The sequence below is a fragment of the Notamacropus eugenii genome, chromosome 4, assembly GCF_028372415.1.
Source record: "Notamacropus eugenii isolate mMacEug1 chromosome 4, mMacEug1.pri_v2, whole genome shotgun sequence".
Taxonomy (NCBI): Eukaryota; Metazoa; Chordata; class Mammalia; order Diprotodontia; family Macropodidae; genus Notamacropus; species Notamacropus eugenii.
The window spans coordinates 164,021,303-164,034,865 of record NC_092875.1 but is presented as its reverse complement, the minus strand read 5'-3'; the positions used below and the strand labels follow the sequence as shown (position 1 = coordinate 164,034,865).

Sequence of the window (13,563 nt, the reverse complement as noted above, 5' to 3'; positions counted from 1 at the left end):
GTGCTTGGTAAAGCCAAAAAACTGCTTTTAAAATACAGTCTTATTATTAATATTATCATTATGCATCCATGTAGGCATTTAATTGCCTAGATAATCTGGAGGATTGATTTACTGTCTACAATGACAAGAACATTTGGGGAGGCTTTATACTGGAGAACAGAAGAGAAGAGCTCAAAAAAGCAAGAGCTAGGGGAAAGGGAAGGAAACAAAAAAGAAAATCAGTAAAACAGAAAAGATTTAGAGATATTATTCCTTAAATGTAGAAAGAAGAAAAGTGACTTTAAAATAGCCTATAATGAGAACTGTCACTGAAATGAACAGATCCAAAAGCAGTGGAAAGTACATTGGATTTGCACTTAAAGGACAAGGTTTTTGAGTGTGATCTTGAGGAAGTCATTTAAGCCTTTGGGTGCCTCCGTTTCCTCATCTGCAAAATGTGATTAGACTTAATGAACTCTTAGGTCTCTCCAACTCTAAATCTATGTTTCTGTAAAAGTTTACTTAATAGTAAACCCCTGTGGTAAAGAATGCAAACAAAATGATCAGGGAAAAATCTATCCAGTTTAGTTAATCCAACCAATAGCAAAAAGAATCCCCAAAAAACCCTCTTAGGCACATTAAGTATATAACAGTAACATCCAAGGCCAGAGGTATTAGAAGAATAGAAGTAAATAAAATACATTTAGACTAGTCCTTCAGCCAGATTTAAAAATTTCAGTAGTACATTACAGTGGTTTTTTTTTCCATCCTGTCTTTTATTCAGACTTCACAATCTGTTGAATAAAGGTAATGCAATATACAGTTAGCACATTTATTACAGAGCTCACAGAAGTTGTTTTTAGACAGTATCTTCCTCAGGTACTACATGATCTGGCCTCCCTTTGCATGTTCATCCCTATTTCCTGGAACTCCCAAACAGCCCCTCCTCTATTCTGTCGCAGACACATCTTGTTTGCTGTTGACCCCTCTGTCTTCATTCTCATTCCCCCTCTTCCATTAGGTCCAGATCTTATCCTTCACTCCTCTTCTGCCTCCTTCATGAGGTCTTCACTGATCATCCACAGTTACTGCCTTTGAATTCCTATAGTCCTTGTCCATGTCACATGATTATCATTTAATTATTGTCAGTCAGTCAAAAAGCGTTTGTTAAGTGTCTAGTATGTGCCAGGTACTGTGATTGGAACTGGGTTTGTACCATTCACACTCATATTATGATAGTTAATTGTGTATTTTCCTTCATATTATCCTCTAACAATTTTTTACTTTCTCATTCCTCCATCTCTCCCTTTATTAAGATGAGGGTGATGGAAGAAGAGACATGCTCAGCAGTGCTGATCTGTATTTGATGCTATTTCCTCTCTTATGCCCCTCTTTTCTTTCCCTTACCCACATCACAGTTTCTTACCCTTAACTTTCTTTTTAACATCCCTTTATGATCCATATTCCAAGGTTGGAATTTGTTTTGTTTATGATCAGTCCTTCCTTGAATTTATCCTTATTCTTATTCTCCACTTTATCTCCCAGTTCCTTTGTTTCCCCTTTCAGCTGAATGTATTTCTACACCATAATCTTTATGCGTGTGTTTATGTATGTGTGTGTATTTATTCTGCCTGCTTTTGTCTGGTTTGCATGACACTCAAATTCAAGTGATGCCCACTTGCTGCACCCCTTCCTCTATGTTTCTCTATTTATCCTGTATATCACTTGTTTTTACATAGTTGTTTTCATGTCATCTTCCGCATTATATTATAAGCTTTTTGAGGGTAAGAACTGTCTTTCACCTTCTGCTGTATTCCAGTGCTTAATACATAGCAGGTGCTGAACTAATGCTTATTGACTGACAAGTGCCATTAAATCAAGGCAGTTTTTGTTCATGATTTCTTGAGATATGATTTCTGGGTTTTTTTGGTCATTATTTTTGCCCCAGTTACACAGCTACAGACCTTACCACTTTCCCATGCTGCAAAGTTTCTACCTCTGGCTGTGCTGACCTGGACTGGAAAAAGAAAACGTACTGTGATTTCTTCTTGGATGGTCCATGTTTTCTTGCTCTTCCTCAGTCTTTGCTCAAAGTTGTGAAAGAGAGCTAGACTTCTCATTCTACCATATTTACTGGTCTCCTTAGACATAATTTTATTATTAATCAGCTTTATTGTCTCACACATTTTCAGGGGCAGCGTTCCTGTCTATCACAACTATCTATGCTCAGAGTGGATCAGGATTTGTAGTGCCAAGTGCTTCTGCCAAAGCAGGTGTGGATGTATTGAACATGTGAGTAAAAATCACATTTTCCTGCAGCTTAAGTTGATTGATGCAATTTAGTAGCACCTGCTGTACTGGTTGTCTTTTTTTAGGTCCTTTTACTTGCATCTCAATCATCTCCTAGGTGTGAGACACTCCAATAAGTAATGTACTAAACAGGAGCCCTAAGTGAATTTTAGCTTACTGTTACATGTTGTAGATAGCATAATTTAAATTCAAATTTAAAATTTCGAGACAGTCTTGTGTGAGTTAGGAATTAAGTCATGTTTTCAGGGCTTAAATTTCTTTAATGTCATTTTTTTTCTTTTTTGCTTGCCGCCCTTAACTCTGAGGATATATAAATAAGAATGTCTCACAAATTCCAGCCCAAGACCATTGGATGAACCAGACTCTATCCATTTCCTTCTTTTTATCTTCAAATACTTGTAATGATCAAAAATTCCAATGTGGGAAAAAATTCACCCTGAACAGCCAGAGAGGTAAATTGAGGTAGAACTCTGCGCCTTACTCTTTATTAAAGGGACCTGGCCCTCTTCAATGAAGTGGACCCAAGACCTTCCTCACTATCTGAGGTATCCCCTCCTTGAAAAAATTTGCATCTTCAAAGATAGGTTGCAGTAACACTAAATGTGGTTCCCTTGTCAGGGGAGGAAGATTTTCAGAAGTAGCAAAAAAGAGATTCATCATTTTGCTTCCAGCACATTGTTAGAATCACAAATAAGACTTTTATTCTTTTCAGCCTTTTGGTTAATGGATAGGTCCCTGTACAAAACAGAGACCTTGAAGCTACAATTAGCCTTGGAGTGTACGTCAGGAGAGACCTGTGTTTCTGAGTAGCCTTTCTTGGTCTTCATTTCATGGTGAAAACAGTAAGAATGCTGGAACTACTAAAGAGCAGACAGTTTCTATCCATTTGGAAGGAAATAGGGAAACTGCCTTTACCTTCCTTTTACAAGGGCATATATTATTTAAAGGGATAATTTCTTCATGACAAGTGTTAGGTAACAGCATTAAAAAATATAACCGAAGTATGATAGGGTTTTAATCCATGTAGTACCATTGAAAAATACAAAAGTACAAGACTAAAAACTGCTAAAATGATGAAAAGCATCCATACCCACTGGGACAAAGGGGATTCCTTTACATCTAAAAGAGTCTTATTAAGAAAGCTCTCAGAGAAAACCCTGAGAACATTGACCTGGAAATGGTGCAGGTTTTACACGTGAGCGATGGATCCACAAGTCCTTTTCTCCTATCTCTATGGCTGTTGGAGTCATCAGCAGTACTTTGACCTGGAGACCTTGTGTCCAAGGTAGTAGAGCTGGAGAAGGAGATGATGACAATTCCAGCAGTAGGTGAGGCTTTTAGAAGGTCATCGATAGACTGGGCTAAAACTGAGTCTGTAAAAACAATAGAAGCTAAATCCTGCTGTAAAATTTGAGATAGCAAAGTAGGAGACTCAACATAGCTTTAAGGCAAATGAGTCTACTTCCATTGCGAATGGGTATCTGGATTCTGGGCTTATCAGAACACTAAAAAAATACATCATGCAGATTTATTACTGTAAAACAGGTGGTGTCATGGGGAATACAAGAAACAATTGTGGCAGGGTTAGGCACTGCAGGATGTCTTCTTATAACATATGCATTAATGACATGCAAATTTTGAACAGGTTTCTTTCCTTCTTTTCTTTCCTTTCTTCCTTGGCAGTCGGGGTTGAGTGACTTGCCCAGGGTCACACAGTTGGCAGGTGTCAGAGGTCAGATTTGAACTTGGATCCTCCTGACTCCAGGGCCAGTGTTCTATCCAGTGCACCACCTAGTGCCCCTTCCTCGCCCCTGCTCCCCATTTAGATTTCTTAACAGGCAGTATGTTGCAGGGACATCTGCACGGAACTACAACCCCTTGCTCTATTAAGGGACTAATGATAGGAGTAATTCCTTCAATGACTTCTTTAGTCAGGGGACACTGAGGCAGTTATGGTGGTGGCTCCCCTTTGGTAGTAATAGTAATTGGGACTGCTGACTTCAAAAGGCCCACAAAGTAGAAGAGTTGGCCCACGAAGAACTCGGGATATCAGAAGGAATATTGGGGCTGTTGTTGCAATCACATTGGACTAACTCCACAGGAAAAAGAGAGAGGAGCTCATCAGTACTAAAATCAGCAGGTACATCAGCAAATACTGAGAACAAAGAGACTGAACTATCTGGCGCTTGTAGAGTCAAATTGTTGTCATGAAATGAGACAGGAAATAGTGGTGATAAATTTGCACAAAAGATCTCTTCCAAATAGATTAGCAGTTGCATTGGATGCCAACAAAAAAGGCAGTACAGAGAGCCCACTGCCACGTCTTGTGGGGATGAGAGGGGAACCTCTCCAGGTGTTTCCTCTATTCCCACAATCTGTATAAACTGGGTAACAGTATAGCCAAAGCTTGGTTTTTTAATCAAAATTGAATATGTGGCCAAATGGAAACTCATGTTTGGTTGAGTCATGCAGTTTGAGCAAAGCAGGATGGAGATGTCCATGTCAGTGTTCCTGCGGTCTTGCAACTGGGCAAGTAAGCTCTTATGCAACTTAGGCAAAACATGGATTAAGAGTAATTAGATGCCAGACTAAGTTTGCTTTGCTAGATGAATATAGTAAAAGTTTCTAACAATTATTACCCCTTATGAAATCATAATGAACTACTATTGATTAGAGTTTGAAGAGGGGTCCTCAAGGAATCAACTTTCTCACCAAAGCAATATGTTTAGAAATGTGGATAACAGATAATCCCTTGTTTCTCCACCGGTCATTGGCCTAGAATTTATTCTTAGAGGTGAGGAAACTGACGAGACATTTCTGGCATACATCAGATCAGACTTTCTCTGTGTATTTAGGGAAATTTGGGAAGTTATTTTGTGCTGCTGTCTTACCAACTGATTTGTGAATTCTGGTGCTTTTATGACAGAGATAATACTTATCTGTAGGACTGGCCAAAGGCATGTTCTTTTATAGAATAAATTTGCAGTGTGTGTGTGTGTGTGTGTGTGTGTGTGTGTGTGTGTGTGTGTGTATTTAATTCTCAGTTTTTCATCTAAGACATGTCTGATTTAATTTGTGTTCTTTAATAAATTTCACTTGTCTATGCACAAGTTTTGATTAGAAGGGGTCCATTATTCCTAGTGTACTAATAGAGAACATTTGCAATTTCATGATAGAGGAATGAATAGAAAGGTTGATTACCTTTCATCCTCAAAAGATGATCCTCTCAGAATCAGTACATCACAACAAAAATGTTGTATTTATTATGGAGAGGTACACACTGGGAATAAGTTAATCACAGTGAAGACTTTTATTCAAGAATTGGCATAAAATATATAATCAAGGAGAGGTGTGATCATAAAGGAGGCTGAGTTCTTCATGTAGGTGAGATCACTCCATCCTTGAATCTATCCCTCTTTCTTCTCTGCCTCCCACCTCTTTCACACCTCCTGTTTCTCTTCTGTCCAAACAGATTAATAAAGCAGGCATTTAGCAACTCAGTTATAGAGTTATAGAGAGGGTACACTAGCAACTCAGGTAACTAGGTGACTCAGTGGACAGAGTGCAGGGCCTGAAGTCAGGAACACTCATCTTCTTGAGTTCAAATCTGGCCTCTGACACCTACTAGCTGTGAGATGTTGGGCAAGTCACTTAACCCTCTGTGCCTCAGTTTCTCATCTGTAAAATGAGCTGAAGAAGGAAATGGCAAACCACTCCACTGTCTCTGCCAAGAAAACCCAGTTGGGATCATGAAGAGTCAGACGACTGAAAAATGAAAGCCCAAACTGCCTTTGTGTCCACAGTGTTGTGCATGTAGTGAGCACCTTATTTAGTTAAACTGAATGAAAATTAGTCAGCCAAGTACCAACTCCTATTGTGTTGGTGGTATCCCGTAATGTGCATCCTTAGAAGAGAGATTTGCTAGGAGTGGTGGTGTGTGCCTGTGTTCACAGCTGGGGAGGCTTCTAGGCCTCTTGATCTTGGGAGTTCTGAGCTTCAGTGACCCAAATTTGGCACTTACTCGGTGAGCCCTTGGGAGAGGGAGGTCACCACGTTGCCTAAGGAGGCATGAATTGTCCAGTTGCTAAGAGAGCATGTTACAGCTCTTGTGCTGATAAGAATGAAGTTGGGCCTGTGACTTAGCCCTTGCATTTCTAGCCTGGACAAGGTAGGAAGACTCTCTTTATAATATCTTTTCATTTAACATTTATTTTAAAATTTTCATTTCCAAATTCTCTCCCTCCTGCCCCTTTCTCATCCATTGAGAAGTCAATATTTTTTTTAAGAGGGGAAAGCATATTTATTGATTTCTTATTGATTTCTTTCTTTGTGATAATTTCTAGGTCTCTTGCATCTGAATGGGGTCGATATGGCATGCGATTCAATACGATTCAACCAGGACCAATCAAAACTAAAGTAAGGCTTAGTTAATATAGTATCATAATGCATAAGAACTTAAGGAATGTCAGAATATTGAATACCTACTTAGTTATTTAAGATATTGTAGTAATGAGCATTGGGCGATTAATTGCCTTGGAATATTGAAATATATTAACATTGAAATGGCTACATTTCAGTTAACTAGAATTTAAAAGTGAGAACAAATAGAAAGAAAGGTGATACATTAGCAAAACTTATGTTCTGTGCATATGCATTCATACATTTTGGTATTCATTTTAAAGTAAAACTGACATTATAATTAGCAGTATTTAGGAGGGAGTGTGATTTAGTAAAAAGAGCACTGACTTTGAGTCAAGAGAGTCTGGGTTCCAGTTCCACCTGTGCTGCCTACTGCCTGTATGACCTAGCAAATCAGTGAATCCTGTGAGGCCTGAGTCTCTTTGTAAAATGAGAGGGTTTTGGACTAGGTGTTCTCTTTTTAAAATTGAATATTTATTTTTAACGTTAATTTTTTTAAAAATTGAATTCCAAATTCTCTCTTTCATGGAGAAGATAAGCAATATATTGATTATGCCTATATTGTTTTTATGAACCCTTTTGTATTTGAATCTTTGACCCCAAGACCATTAGGTGCTTCATAGAATCTAACTGGTGGAAGAGGAACCTTCTACTGCAAATGGCATCAACCCACAGCCAAACTTTAATCCCTTTTTTGATGCACCTGACAGGAATTTTTTCTGGCCTTTGCTTGAACGTCTCTAGTGTTTCTTCTGTCAGGCTGGTCTCCTTTTTTATAGTCCTAATTGTCAAGTTTAAATCATTGCTCCTGATTTTGTTCTTTGAAGCCAAATAGAGGAAGTCTAATTCCTTTAACACACAATAAATGTCATGTCCCATCCAAGTCTTCATTTCTCCAGACTAAGCATCCTCCGTTCCCTATGACCTTCAGTTCCTTCACTTCATTAGACTGTGAGTTCCTTGAGAGCAAGGACTTTATTTTGGCTTTGTGTTCACAGTACTTAGCATAGTGCCAGGCACATAGTAGGTGCTTAATAAATGTTTACTATTGACTGATTGACTTCAATTAGTCCTCTATCCTGTCCATTAATGATTATGATATAGTAACCCCTCCCCCACCCTGCCCCACTCTGTGATGCAGTGACATTGACTTCCTTGCTCTTCCCTGCACAAGATACGCCCGTCTCCTGAATCTAAGTATTTTCAATGGTCATGTTCTATGCTTGTAAACTCTCTCCCTCCTCTCCTCTGTCTCTGGCTTCCCTACCTTGCTTCAAGTCCCTTCTGAGGACCCACCTTTCTTAGCCCTCTGCAATCTTCCCTCTGAGACTGCTCCATTTTATCTTCTCAATGTCTTGTTTGTACCTAGCTGCTTACATGCAGTCTCCCCCATTAGACTGTGAGCTCTTTGAAAGAAGAGGCTGGTTTTTTTTGTTTTGTTTTGTTTTTTGTTTTTTTTTACCTTTCATTGTATCTCCAGCACTCAGCACAATGCCTGGCACATAGAAGGTGTTTAGTGAATGCCAGATGACTGACTGGAGGAAAGATTGAAATGGGGAGAGACTTGAGGCAGGGAGACCACCCAGCAGGCTATTGCAGTAGTCCAGGCATGAGGCAAAGGGCTTGCACCAAGGTGGTGGCTGTGTCAGAGGAGTGGAGGGGTGAATACACCCTCTAGGTTACAAAACTAGAAATAACAGGACTCAGCAACTGATTGGCTATTGGAGAGTGAGAGAGTGTGGAGCTGAGGCTGACGAATACGTTGTGAGCCTGGATGACTCAAAACACTGCCCTTATTCCTTCTTTGATTCTGATCTTGCACTTGATGTAGCTAGAAAAACCCATTTTTTTTATTGTTAGTGTTCATTGCACCCATCAGCTCATTTGGGATTTTCATTTTCCTGTCTTCCTTTTGGACTGTGCTGCATTTATTTGTATCCAACCTCTCAGTTAACTAATAATCACTTCACATGTACTATATGTGAAGCACCATGCTAAGTGCCAGAGATACAGAAAGAGGCAAATTCTGACAGAGGAGACAATGTGCTAACATCTGTGTTCATATAAGATTATGAAATGGGTTTATATGGGAGATAACGCCTCCATTACTTTTGTTTGCTCCTATCTTCTGAACAGGTATTTTTAAAAAAAGTTTTATTGATGCTTTTTTTTAGATGTATCAAGTCTAGTCAAGTCAAAAAGCATTTATTAAATTCCTCCTAAGTGCCAGTTAGTGTGCTAAGTGAACCTGGGGGAAAGCAAAACCAGTGCCTGTTCTCAGAGACCTCACAATCTAATGAGGGTGAGGGGGAAGATAGTGTGAAAACAGTTATGTACATATAGGCTAAATTGGAGGTGGAAAAGCATTAGTATTAAGGGACAATCAGTAAAGAATCATTTAAATTTATTCCTACTTAATCTCATTTTATTAGAACTGTTCTATAATTCAAACCTGGTGAGATGTTTTGGGCCCCTAATTCTGTTATCCTACCTACTGGCTATCTCTCCCAGTTTTATGTCTTATGCAAATTTGACAGACATACTATCTATGCCTTCATCTAAGCTATTGAGAAAAGTCGTTGACAGGACACAAATTTGACCTTCATCAATAGCACTAAGCCCACCACCTTCTTGAAGAAGGTGCAATAGTAACTGGAAGGAAGGAATGTTGAAAGAAGCCGGAGGGAACCAGGAGCCAGAGATGAAGGAAGCAATGCCAGGTATAGAGGACCACTAGAGAAAATGATCAGAGTTGGAAGATAGAGTGTCTTGTGGGAGAAACAGCAGCATCCCTGGATCACATCATGTGGGGGTGAGATATGTCACAGCCATGTATTGTTACCATCATGTTCACCCCCAAAACCAGCACAGCAGTCATATCTGACAGTGTGTACTGTGCTCCATATCCATAATCCCTCTTCCTGCCATGTTCTTCACCATCTCTTCTCCAAGAGCAAGATTCGTTATAATCACGTGGTATTCTACTTCTACAAATCTCTTTTAAAAATCTGAGCTTGTTGTTAAGTTTACTGGAATAATTTATATTTTTATCTTCATAAATTTTTTTTAAAGAGATTCCTTTCATCCCTCTTGGGCTTCCTTTACCTTCAAAATAGTGGACCATTGGATTTTACCTACCTTATCTCTGAACACCTTACTGTCTGATCTCCCCAAACCTAGAGTATATTAGACCATTCATAACTTTACTCTTTATTCTCTGTCACAAACTCTGTGAGGGAGAGGTCACGCTGCCACGGTTCCTGGCAACGCACTATTCCTCCTTGTTGGTCAAAGTTAGCTTTAAAATTGCCATTACTCTCATTAAATGCTTCCACTTTTTGAAGGATCAAGTGATCATTAAGTCAAATTACAAACTGAACAACTGTTCTGATCTTCCCAAAGAAAGAACAGTAAGAGATAGCTGTATGGTGGTGATCTTCTTATGATTACAGGATCCTGCTTCCATGTTAGCTCTGTCATCCCTTTCAGATAGTGCTCACTGGAGATCACTTTCTACAATGCCACCTCTCTTTCTGTTTCAGTTGACTCTCATCAAAACAATCTCTGCCATGTTTCTTTTCCCCCCAGGTTCCTTGTGAATATTTTTCAATTATAATGTTACTGTCTCCTCCTTTAATCAAGACCAGGCGTTTTTAATGTAGGGTCTGTGAACTTAAAAAAAAATCTCGATGCTTACGTTTCAAAATGGTTGGTTTCCTTTGTAATCATATGTATTTTATTTTATGCATTTAAAAATATCATTCAAGAAGCACAGAACTCCTCTATTTTGAGTCACCCCATCTTCTCAGCCAGCTGTACTTATTGAATAAGAAGCTAATGAAATCTCGCTAGTCCGATTGATTTCCTAACTACACAGGAGGAAATGCCATAAAAACAATACATCATATTCATATTCAGAATTGTGTTTAGATCTTTGCACTTACTATCTATATGAATTTGGACAAATTTCTTAACCTCAGTGGCCCTTAGTTTCCTTATCTACAAAAAATGGGATGATTTCTGAGGTTCCTTTAAGCTCTTAAGCATGGAAATGCTGGAGCCAGCTTAAATCACCTCTTGAGAGACAATTGTTAAATTTTCAGTTTGAGCTTCTACACCAGGTGTCCCATAGTTTCGAGGCCACGTGTGACCCTCTAGGTCCTCAAGTATTACCCTTTGACTGAATTCAGACTTCACAGAACAAATCCCCTTAATAAAAGGATTTGCTCTTTAAAACTTGGACTTGGTCAAAAGGCCACACCCAAGGACCTAGAAGCTTCATGTGGCTTTGAGGCTGCAGATTCCCTCCCCTGGTACACCTTAGAAATTGGCAAATCCTGCAAACTAAGGCTTGATTTATTTTTGTGGGTTATCTAGACACGAAGTGCCAGTAATATAGACTGAAACTTAAAAATGTGCTGTTCTTACTTGTTTTTTTCAGAGAAATGGTTGTTAAACATTTACCAGCATCTCTTAACCTTTCTGGGCTGCAAAACTCTTAATCTTTGAATTGGTAATAATAGTACATGTACCACCTTTCTCACAGGGTAATTTGTAAACCTTACAGGTCTAAATAACTGAGTTGTTATTAGCACTCTCACATCCTGAAAAATGGTTATTTAGAACTCATAAGACATGTCAGATATTTCTTGATATTTTCTATTTTTCATTTCATCATGGCTACTATAGTGACTATCACCCAGACACCAGTACACTCCAGTGTACTAATGAGCCATACCTTTTGTTGATTGAGACATCTTGGCCCATTCCACCATATAACAGAACTCGTGAATTGTTCTCTACATGTGTGTTATCCTTTCCCCCATTTCCTAGGATCTAGGTGAGATTTATTTTCTCTTATGGTTGGTTCATTTCTACTCATGCTTTAAAGTAAAAGAAAAAAAAAATCTTCTTGCAAATCTGCCATGTGTCTCTGAGAATTGAATCACTTTTTTTTTGCTTACTATGTAACACCATTATACACATCTATGGGTCAGTTTATAGTTTTCAGAATATGTTCATATAGCTGCTCTCATTTAAGTCTTATAACAAATCTGTAAGTTTTCTTAAACAGGTATCTTTTATAAGTGGAGGAACAGATAGGATATACTAATGATTTTCTAATCAAAGACTGATCAAAGAATTGCACTTTGATTGACCCTTCCTCCAGAGCTTCAAAGAATGAATAATCTGTTTATGTATCTTCATTCATTTATCCATTTATTTATTTGCTTATTAATGAATTCATTTATTTATGTATGCATGTATCTATCCATCTATGTGTTCATTTATTTTTATTTGACCAGTTGACTTATTAAAGGGGAATGGCAAGTTGACTCATCCATTTGTTCTCCCTCCCTTCTCCCCACTATCTTGTAACCTAACTTTATTTTTCTTAATTCCCAAGGGTGCTTTTAGCCGCCTTGACCCAACTGGAGCATTTGAAAAAGAGATGATTGAGAGGCTTCCCTGTGGCCGACTAGGAACTGTAGAAGAACTTGCAAATCTTGCTGCTTTCCTGTGCAGTGATTTTGCCTCTTGGATAAATGGAGCTGTAAGCCTGATTTTTCTTGGGTTTTTACTATTTAAAAAAAATAGCTGAGATTTTATCCTGTGTATGTTAAATGTGAGATTTTTATACGTGTGTGCATGTACACAATGCACATGTGTGTATGAATATATGCACATGTATATATTAATATATACACATATATGGACACAAATATGTAAACTTAAGAAATCACCTTATTTAAAGTATTTAAATGTTATGATATATTCTCTTTTCAGTCTTTATAATTAATTCATAATTAGATATTTATGAACATACCTTAATATCATTAAGTGCTGTATAAATGTAGATGATCATGATGCTTCCATGAAGTGTTACGTAAATGTTAGCTATGGTGTTGATGACGATGATGTCTATGATCTGGACTTTTCCCAAGTGTTTTACTCTATCTAATTACAGATCACATTCCCTCTACACCTTTGGAGACCATCTTTATGAGTTGCTGTGGGGGGAAAAGAGATCACCCAGTGGCCAAACTTTTGGTGATAAGCCTATTTGGACATAGCTGTGTTGGTCCTTAAAGAACACACATATACTCTGCTTCTGAACCTGAAGCCTTTCTAACTTGATAGGTCCAGCTAGAGGCTGCACTTGGTGACATGGCCTTCAAGTGTCTGAGGTCACCTCCACATCACAGTTAGGCTGGAGAGTGGAACGTTAATAGAATGCCATCCATATTATCGTTATTGTCGTCATTATTACTTCTGAAGTAATGTTTGTAAAGTGATTTGAAAAATTTAAAGTATCTATTATTATTAATACTCTTGTTGCTGTTACTACTATCACCACCTCTACCACCACCACTCAAAACAAACCATTCTTTTTTAAAATTAGGCTTCATTTGGGTTTTCTGAATAAGATAGAAAATAGGAAATGACAAGTATTTTAGAAGCATGAAGGAAAAGACTTTTTTCACTTTATTTCATACTATTTTTCTAGGTCATTAGATTTGATGGAGGAGAATATGTATTTCTGTCAGGAGAATTTAACTCCTTACATAAGGTAATATTGTTTCCCAGATCTGACATCCATACTTGATGTTACTGAATCTTAGTAAATCTTTACTGAATCATATATATGTTTGTATTTTTCTTTTCATGCTAGGTAACCAAGGAGCAGTGGGACGTGTTAGAACAACTGATCAGGAAAACAAAAGGTTCCTAAAGCTATCCTTTTCTTAATCCTTTGCTTGTGAAAAACATTGAAGCAAAATAAACAGTAACTTTAGTTACATTTTCTTTAATCATTTTATGTAACACATCCAATAAAAAAATCTTGTCATGAGA

At 38.1% G+C, this 13,563-nt stretch overlaps 1 protein-coding gene across 3 annotated transcripts in view; it reads left to right on the top strand.

The window, feature by feature from the left end:
- DECR1 (2,4-dienoyl-CoA reductase 1) overlaps positions 1-13,563 on the top strand; it is a 47,626-nt gene extending 34,063 nt beyond the window's left edge. For all 3 annotated transcript variants that reach the window (XM_072603610.1, XM_072603612.1, XM_072603611.1), the window contains 5 exons: positions 2,172-2,271; positions 6,633-6,705; positions 12,116-12,262; positions 13,217-13,279; positions 13,382-13,563. In XM_072603610.1, coding sequence (XP_072459711.1) covers positions 2,172-2,271; positions 6,633-6,705; positions 12,116-12,262; positions 13,217-13,279; positions 13,382-13,441 — 443 coding nt within the window. In that variant the 3' untranslated portion in view covers positions 13,442-13,563. The remainder of the gene's footprint in view (positions 1-2,171; positions 2,272-6,632; positions 6,706-12,115; positions 12,263-13,216; positions 13,280-13,381) is intronic.